The following is a 9,598-nucleotide window of genomic DNA, read 5'->3' on the forward strand; positions in this document are numbered from 1 at the left end:
GGATTACATCTCTTCCCACCCTACCTCTTGCAAAAACGCCATCCCATATTCCCAATTCCTCCGCCACCGCCGTATCTGCTCCCAAGAGGACCAGTTCCACCACAAAACACACCAGATGGCCTCCTCCTTTAGAGACCGCAATTTCCCTTCCCACATGGTTAAAGATGCCCTCCAATGCATCTCGTTCACATCCCGCACCTCCGCCCTCAGACCCCACCCCTCCAACCGTAACAAGGACAGAATGCTCCTGGTGCTCACCTTCCACCTACCAACCTTCGTATAAACCAAATCATCCGCCGACATTTCCACCACCTCCAAACAGACCCCACCACCAGGGATATATTTCCCTCCCCACCCCTTTAGGCCTTCCGCAAAGACCGTTCCCTCCGTGACTACCTGGTCAGGTCCATGCCCCCCTACAACCCACCCTCCCATCCTGGCACCTTTCCCTGCCACCGCAGGAACTGTAAAACCTGTACCCTCACCTCCATTCAAGGCGCTAAAGGCCCCTTCCACCTCCATCAAAGTTTTACCTGCACATCCACCAATATCATTTATTGTATCCGTTGCTCCCAATGTGGTCTCCTCTACATTGGGGAGGCTGGGCGCCTCCTAGCAGAGCGCTTTGGGGAACATCTCTGGGACACCCGCACCAATCAACCACACCGCCCTGTGGCCCAACATTTCAACTCCCCCTCCCACTCTGCCGAGGACATGGAGGTCCTGGGGCTCCTTCACCACCGCTCCCTCACCACCAGATGCCTGGAGGAAAACGCTTCATCTTCCGCCTCGGAACACTTCAACCCCAGGACATTAATGTGGACTTCAACAGTTTCCTCATTTCCCCTTCAGCCACCTTACTCTAGTTCCAAACTTCCAGGTCAGCACTGTCCCCATGACTTGTCCTACCTGCCAATCTTCTTTTCCACCTATCAACTCCACCCTCCTCCCTGACCTATCACCTTCATCCCCTCCCCGACTCACCTATTGCACTCTTTGCTACTTTCTCCACACCTCCACCTTCCTCTAGCTTATCTCTCCACCCTTTGGGCTCTCTGCCTTTAGTCCTGATGAAGGGCTTTTGCCCGAAATGTCGATTTTACTGTTGCCTGAACTGCTGTGCTCTTCCAGCACCAATAATCCAGAAAGGGGTGAGTTTCCAATTCTAATATTGTGAAATTGGTTCTGCCTGTGTAGAAATAGAGTCATGGAGCATGGAATGAAACAGTTTGGTCTGTGTCGACCAGCTATCCTAAATTATTCTATTCCTATTTGCCAACACTTGGCCCAAACCCCTTTAAACCTTCCTATTCGTACACCCATCCAGATGCCTATTAAAAGTTGTAATTGTACCAGCCTCCACTCCGGCAGCTCATTCAATACATTTACCATCCTCTGCGTGAAACAAGTGACCCCTTAGGTCCGTTTTAAACCTTTCCCCACTCACCTTAAACTAATGTCCTCTAGTTCTGGCATTTCCTGAGGCAAATTAAATGCCACACGTCTTTTCTAATCCTTTGGTCCCTCATCTTTCCCTGAAGATTTTTCCCTCATGATTCCTGAAGAAGGGCTCATGCCCGAAACGTCGATTCTCCTGCTTCTTGGATACTGCCTGATCTGCTGCGCTTTTCCAGCAACACTTTTTCATCCCTCATCTTTCCCCAATCAACCTAAACCTATGTCCTCCAGTTTGTGACTCCCCTAACCGAGGGAAAAGATATACAAAAGTTGAGCAGCCAGCCAAAATGCAAAAGGAATACAATGTCAAGCCACCGGGGGGTGGGGGGGGCGGGGGTGGAGGGGGTGGAGGGAAGGGGAAGGAGAGAATTGTGGTTCTACTTTTTTTTCCCTCCGATCGGCATTTGGACACTTCAAACCTGTCAGTAACATAAGCATCTCTGAAGAGCATAATGCGCATGCCCATCGGTGTCAGCAAGCACTGCGCATGTCCGCTGGTGTCAGCAAAAGACTGTGCACGCTCCTGGCTGTACGCACAAACAACTCATGACCTACTTTTGATGGACCAATAGGGAACACGGGAGGACCGGAAGGTGTCTAGTCCTCCTGCCAATCAGAGCACCACTATTGTCTGAATGCGGAAGTTGGACAATGACCTTCTGAAGCAGCTGCTGCTCCTGTCTCTCTGAATGAAGATTAAGCTTTACCCCAAACTTCAACTTTCTTCCTCTGTCCAACATCTGTGAGTACGGCACTCTCTTTCCTCGCCATCTGTTCCACTTTTTTTTTCATTCTGGCGTTCAATTGTTGACTTGCAACAACTGAAAGGAAAGGGAGTGAATTCAGGGAGGGGGACAGAGTGTAGAAATATTGGTCGAGAGTGTGGTGCTGGAAAAGCACAGCAGGTCAGGCAGCATCCGAGGAGCAGGAAAATCGACGTTTCGGGCAAAAGTCCTTCATCAGGAATTTTCCTGCTGCTCGGATGCTGCCTGACCTGCGTGCTTTTCCAGCACCACACTCTCGACTCTAATCTCTGGCATCAGCAGTACTCACTTTTTTGTCTAGAAATGTTGGTGCAGATCTGTGTCTCAATTGGCAAATACGTGGCAAATGCATGACCACAATGTGATCATATAACCTTTGCTGTGGGAAAACAAAAGCAGAAAGGAGGTGCATTGTTTTAATGGTGATATGTTGGGATATGGAGAAAGTGAGGAGTGCAGATGCTGGAGATCAAAGTTGACAAGTGTGGCCCTGGAAAAGAACAGCGGGTCAAACAGCATCCAAGGACCAGGAAGTCGACGTTTTGGACACGAGCCGTTCATCAGGAATGTTATGTGGATGTACAAAGAGGTTTCAGTGTCTTTCTCCACCAGTCAATACCAGTTGTCAGACAGATGCAAGTAGTGTATTAGCAAGAGGAATTGAGTTCAGAGGTTGGGTGGGCCCTTCCTGCGGTTAGGGGATCATTGAATATATTCAAGGCTGAGTTCATCTGATTTTTGAACAACAATGAAGTGGATGATTATGAGGGAACAGAAAAGATGGTTATAAGAACAGTTACAGAATCATACAGCACAGAAACAGATACTTGATTTCATGCTGACTATATTCATAAACTAAACTAGTCCTACGTTGTTTGGCCTATATATCTCTGAACCTTTCCTATTCATGTACTTATCCATAAGAGCAGAAATTAAGCCATTCAGCCCACTGGGTCTGCCCAGACCATTCAATTGCGGCTGATAAGTGTCTCAGCCCCATTCTCCTGTTTTCTCTCTTTAACCCTCGATCCCCTTGATACTCAAGAACTGTTTCTGTCTCAGTGTTAAATATCCTCAGTTAGCTGGCCTCCACAGCCTTCTGTGGCAATGAATTCCATCAGTTCACCACTCTCTGGCTAAAGAAATTTCTCCTAATCTCCGTTCTGAAAGGTCTTCCCTTTACTCTAAGGCTGTGCCCTCGGCCGCTAGTCTCTCCTTCCAATGGAAACATCTTCCCAACATCAACTCGTCCAGGCCATTGAGTATTCTGTTTGTTTCAATTAGATTCCCCTGAGTGTGGCCCTGTTAATCAGCATGAACCAGACCCTTCAGGATGAGGTACAGCAGGGATTAGGTTCAACAAAGTGAGAATGGTGGGAGTGTGTGGGATGGAGATTTTGAGCTTCCAGGGAATAAGAATTACAGAGAGTTTGCTATAAATTAGAATTGTTTGGATGGGACAATGGGCCAGGGAGTGGCAGATGGAGATTAATTTAGGGAAATATGATGTTTGTATTTTGGTAAGGCAATCCAGGCAGGACAGTTAAGGGAGTGTTTCAGAACAAAGAGACCTTGGAGTGCAGGTTCATTGTTCCTTGAAAGTGCAGTCTCAGGTAGCCAGAATAGTTAAGAAGGTATTTTGTATGCTTTCCTTTATTAGTCAGAGCATTGAGTATCGGAGTTGGGAGGTCATGTTGTGACTGTACAGGACATTGGTTAGGCCCCTTTTAAAATACTGCGTTCAGTTCTGGTCTCCCTGCTACAGGAAATATGGTGTGAAACTTTGAAAGAGGTCAGAAAAGTCTTAAAAGGCTGTTGCCAGAGTTGGAGGGTTTGATCTACAGAGAGAGGCTGAATCAGTCAGGGATATTTTCCTGGAGCACCAGACGCTCAGCGGTGACCTTATAAATGTTTATAAGGGGCATGGATAGGGTGAATGCAGAACTAGAGAGTATATGTTTGAGTGAGAGGGGAATGATTTAAAAGGGACATGAAGGGCAACTTGTTTCATGCAGAAGGTGGTGCATGTATTGAATGAGCTGTCGTAGGAAGGGGTGGAGCCTGATACAATTACAGTATTTAAAAGGCATCTGGATGGGTACAAGAATAGGAAGCTGGTAAATGGGACTAGATTAAGTTAGGATATCTGGGCGGCACATATGAGTTGGACTGAAGGGTCTGTTTCTGTGCTGTATGATTGTCTGGGTCTTTGGTGAAACCAAAAGTGCCATTGCGAAGACTGGACTTTCAGAGCAGCCTTCAAAGATGTTTTGTCCTTACTGGGAGCAGAAGGAGTTACAATGAAATCTTTCATTTATGAGACAGCACCTGAGTGAGTGAGTACATCTGAGATTTTGGTGGAAAGTGGGATTTCATTGCACTGTGGGGATGAAACCCTACCCTATCCAGTCATTTCTGCTGGTGGGTGAGACCAGACCTCAAGATTAGTTGGAGTGGATTTAGGATAGAGATGAGGAAGAACTGCTTTTCCCAGAGAATAGTGAATCTATGTAATTCTCTGCCCAGGGAAGCAGTAGAGGCAGCTTAATTAAGTATATTCAGGACACAGTTAGATGGGTTTTTGCATGGTAAAGGTATTAAGGGTAGTTGGGACAATGCAGGGAGGAGAAGCTGAGACATTGGAGAGATCAGTCATGATCTAAATGAATGGCGAAGCAGGCTCGAAGGGCTAAATGACCTACTCCTGCTTCTATTACTATGAAACTCTAACCCAGCATTTCCCATGGCTAACCCACCTAACCTGCACATCTTTGGACACTATGAGCAATTTAGCATGGCCATTCCAAATCAAGGCCAGTAAGCAATACAGTAATGTGAAAAATGAACATCAGAGAATGACAGAAAGACATGGAGAGTAAATGTACCAGCAATCATAACTGGATTCTAAAGATCACAGAAATTGAAATTAAAAATGGTATGTCTGAATGTGTGCTGCATTGCAGCAAAAGCGAATGAATTGACTGCACACATTGAAGGGAATCATTAAAATATGGGACTCCTTACAGAGATATGGCTCCAGGATGACAAGAATTGGATCCTCAATATTGAGAAGGTGATCAAATGGGAAGCAAGATAAAGGTAGAGGGTTAGCACAGGTAATCAAAGCACTGATCACAGGGTAATCTGGTGTCAGCTCAGGTTTCAGGTCCTGATTTCTCATGATGCTTTGATCCCCTTTTTTTTTTACACACCTTCTGGAACAATAAGTCAATCCAGACCCACAATCTCCCAGCCTGTTAACCATCCAGACACTGAGTGTAGTCATAGCAGGGAATAAAACAAGAAATGTGAACCAAAATTAGAAATAAGTAGGTGCTTGTGCTTAATATTGTTCAATAGGGAGTAATCCAGAAATACTACTCTCCCAGGATTCCTACAGTGCCTTATTTGAGGAATTCTCTCACCCTTACATCGAGCTATTAGTACCTATGATGACTTACAACAATATTTATACCAACAGAACAAAAAGTATCTGTTGTCAAATTGACATAGAGATATACAGCATGGAAACAGACTTTTTCTCTCTGTCATGCACACACACACATGCACAAGTCCATGGGGGTGAATTTGTGTTTGCAGAATGATATTTGCATATGCATTCTATTTTCCACAATCTGCAGACAGTTAATACATCTAATATTTTGTAAATTTCACATTGGAAATAGAACCAGTCTGACTGGAGACTGGGATACAGATTCTGACCTCACGCCTTTAATGCATTATTTGAGCTGAGGTGTCTCCTTTTGTTATAAAGCTTCAAAGTTATCCTGGGAAGGTGCCTTACAGGAAGTTCTGGGATTTACATATTAATGATATCTGCAATCCATTGTAAAAGATGAAAGACTTAATGATCCAGGGTTGTGAATATATCATTTCAATACCAGGACACTGTAATGTTTTCCCAGAAATTCTGTGTCTTATGATCTTACTCCACAACCACTTGATGAAGGAGCAGCGCTCCAAACGCTAGTGCTTCCAAATAAACCCGTTGGACAATAACCTGGTGTTGTGTGATTTTTAACTTTGTCCAGGTAAGGTTTGATTGGCCAGGCCAAATTACCCATAGTGCCCAGGGATGTGCAGGTTAGATGTATTAGTCAAGGGGTAAATGTAGAGTAATAGGAGGAGGGGAATGGGTGTGGTGAGGTTGCCATTCGGAGGTTGGTGTGGACTTGTTAGAACAGTGAGGGTTCTCTGAAGTGAAGGGATTTTTGTTCACTGTTCAGGAAGGGAGGTGGGGGGGAGAGGGGAGAAGCAGCGTGGGGGGAGGAGGGAGGAAATGGTGTATGGGAGGAGAGGGGAGGGGTGGGTGGAGTGCGGGGGGAGGAAATTTGTTTACTTGTAGCAACTGGAGTGAACCCAGGGAGGGAGCAGACTCTGCAAACTCAGATATGTGCCTTAATTACCCGGGTAAGGAGGGTTGGAAGGATAGGGTGTTGCTGTTTTCCCTAGTGCGTCAGAGTGTGAGGGGTAACCTGATAGACTTTTTTAAAATCATGAGGGGCATGGATTGGGTAAATAGACGAGGTCTTTTCCTTGGGATGGGGAGTCCAGAACTCGAGGGTAATAGATTTAAGGTGAGGGCAGGGGGAGGGAGACTGGAAAGAGATCTAAGGGGCAACATTTTCACGCAGAGGATGGTGCATGTATGGAATGAGCTGCCAAAGGAAGTGGTGAAGGCTGGTGCAATGACAACATTTAAAAGTCATCAGCATGAGTGTGTGAAAAGGAAGGGCTCAAAGGGATATGGGCAAAGCGCTGGCAAATGGGACGAGATTAATTTTGGATATCTGGTTGGACACAGAAGAATTTGACCGAAATGTCTGTTTCTGTGCTGTACATCTCGATGACTCTGGCTTTCCACGAATGTTTGTCATGTCTGTATGTTCAGTTTCTGTGGTGGCGGTATCAATGCCTTGATGGTTCATTTTGCTTTCTCTCTCACCCCCATCAGTTCCTGGGAATGTTAACCATTTTGTGTTTGGTTGTTCTTCAAGAACCTGCATTGCAGGCTCACCCCGAATTGACATTTTTTTGCTTCCCAAAATCAGACCTGCTCACTCTCAGCAATATCCCAGTGTTGTGAAAGATATTAAATTTCAGGTGGAGTTATCCAAAACTCAGATGTCAGTCTTGACGTTTTTGCTTTTCTGCCCCTATCAGATCCTGAATCAACACCTTCAGGAGAATGAGTTAGAGCGAAGGGCGGGAGAGAGAGAGAGAGGGATAGTGCTTTCAATTTTGTGGAATAACAACACAAACAAATTGCTTGTTCTGAATTTTTATTCTGGACTGACAGGAATGAATTTTCTAATCTCTTTTTACAGAGTATTTGAAGATCTGAAGACGGAAGTTTCAAAATCAACAGATGAAGGACTTATGCCCAAAATGTCGACTCTCCTGCTCTTCAGGTGCTGCCTGACCTGCTGTGCTTTTTCAGCGTCGCACTTTTCAACACTGACTCTCCAGCGTCTGCAGTCCTCACTTTGACGTCAATGTCTGACAGTCACTCAATCCATCCGGACAGCAACAATCGTTGACTGATTCTGTGAGAAGGAGCAAAGCTTTTTGGTTCCTGTTTCAGTCCGTTTTCAGCATCAGTGGGACTGGATGAGGGACCCTACTGTTGGAGTGCACTGAGTGTGGAGCCTGAAACAGTTATAAGGCCTGGGAAGAGGAATTCACGGAGGGGAGGAGCTCTACACGTGTTGTGTGTGGATGAAGCTTCGGCCATGGAGAAACCCAAGGAATCCTGCCCCATGGAGAAACCGTGGAAGTGTGGCGACTGGGAAAGATTTCCGTTTCCCATCTGCTCTGGAGATTCATCGTCGCAGTCACACCGGGGAGAGGCCATTCCCCTGCACAGACTGCGGGAAGGCCTTCAGCAATTCCTCCGACCTGGTGAGGCACCGGCGGGTCCACACCAGGGAGAGGCCCTTCAGCTGCCCTGAGTGTGGGAAGGCCTTCAGCAATTGCTCTGACCTGGTGAGGCACCGGCGGGTCCACACGGGGGAGCAGCCCTTCAGGTGCTCCACATGCAGGAAGGGCTTTACCCAGGCCTCCACCCTGTTGGCCCACCGGCAGCTCCACACTGGGGAGAGGCTGTTCATCTGCACTGAATGTGGGAAGGGCTTCAGCAATTCCTTCGCCCTGCTGACCCACCAGCGGGTCCACACGGGAGAGAGGCCGTTCCCCTGCACAGAGTGCAGGAAGGCCTTCAACAGTTCCTCCGACAGGCTGAAGCACCAGCGGTTCCACACGGGGGAGAGGCCCTTCAGCTGCCCAGAGTGCAGGAAAGGCTTTACCCAGGCCTCTGACCTGCTGAGGCACCAGCGGGTCCACACGGGGGAGAGGCCGTTCACCTGCTATCAGTGCGGGAAGAGCTTTAGCCGCTCCTCCCACCTGCGGAGGCACCAGAGAGTTCACATGCCATCGCAGGGGGTTTAAAGCAGCGACGGCTGAGTGGCTTTATCAACCCAGTTCCAGGAGCTGCCAAGGCAGATGGCGGAATTGGAATTTGGTTCCAAATCTGGAGTTCAGAATCTAACAATGAAACCATTGTCAGGGAGGGGAGGGGGAACCCCCATCTGATTCACTCACAACCTTTTTAGGGAAGGAAACTGCTATTGTGGGAACGGATTCACTCACTCGTCCCAGTGCATCCTTTACCCAGACCCACAGCAGTCTGGTTGAGTATTCTGCACGCCGCCTCCCCCTCTTCCCCCCCTCCCCCCCCCCCAACCCCACTCCAACTGATGAGGGGGGAAAAACCTACTTGGAGACAAGGTATGGGTTTAAATTGGTGCATGAGGCAATACTACTTCTAGTTTATGGCTATACCAAGGATCCAATTACAAAAGGACAACTCTGTGCTGACAAATAGTAAAGAAAGTGGGGGTGAGGGGGCGGGAGGAGAAGTGTGTGGGCTTTGACCTTGAGCTGTTTTAAAAAAAAATACTTTTTCTACACCTTTTTGCTGGGGGAATCTGAAGCTGTAACAAAATTGGGTCGCAATAAAGGTTACCTGAACTTACTACTGGGCTCAGACTCTCATTGAAAGCTTTCAGCTCAAGAGGTTTTTGTTTTAAAGCTGCTCATTTCTTTCAGCCTCCTGCACTGAGTTTCCAATGTTATGTATCAGATGGAGCGGTGAATGAGTAGCTAGTATTAGAAATTGTAAATGTTTTAGGAATGCAGGTACTGCGTTGTTTTATCAGCATTGTAAAGTTTCCTGGTGGAAGTGTGGGCTGTGTTCACTAGAAATGTTGTGGAGGTGTCAGTGTTGGACTGGTGTGCACAAAGTTAAAATCTCACAACACCAGGTTATAGTCCAACAGGTTTATTTGGAAGCACTA

The 9,598-nt window shown here is 46.9% G+C and overlaps 1 protein-coding gene across 1 annotated transcript; it reads left to right on the plus strand.

Annotated features, from left to right (window-relative positions):
• The first annotated feature begins 2,100 nt into the window (after window positions 1–2,100).
• LOC132808549 (zinc finger protein 239-like) lies at window positions 2,101–9,276 on the plus strand. The gene is made up of 2 exons (XM_060822168.1): window positions 2,101–2,200; window positions 7,571–9,276. The coding sequence occupies exon 2, from the start codon at window positions 7,962–7,964 to the stop codon at window positions 8,688–8,690; it is 729 nt and encodes a 242-aa protein (XP_060678151.1). The 5' UTR covers window positions 2,101–2,200; window positions 7,571–7,961; the 3' UTR covers window positions 8,691–9,276.
• Window positions 9,277–9,598: the final 322 nt, after the last annotated feature.

Source organism: Hemiscyllium ocellatum, assembly GCF_020745735.1.
Source record: "Hemiscyllium ocellatum isolate sHemOce1 chromosome 27 unlocalized genomic scaffold, sHemOce1.pat.X.cur. SUPER_27_unloc_7, whole genome shotgun sequence".
Lineage (NCBI taxonomy): Eukaryota > Metazoa > Chordata > Chondrichthyes > Orectolobiformes > Hemiscylliidae > Hemiscyllium > Hemiscyllium ocellatum.

Bases quoted from the DNA above. Each gene is read 5' to 3' on its own strand.
- LOC132808549 (XM_060822168.1), top strand. From the start codon at position 7,962: ATGAAGCTTCGGCCATGGAGAAACCCAAGGAATCCTGCCCCATGGAGA.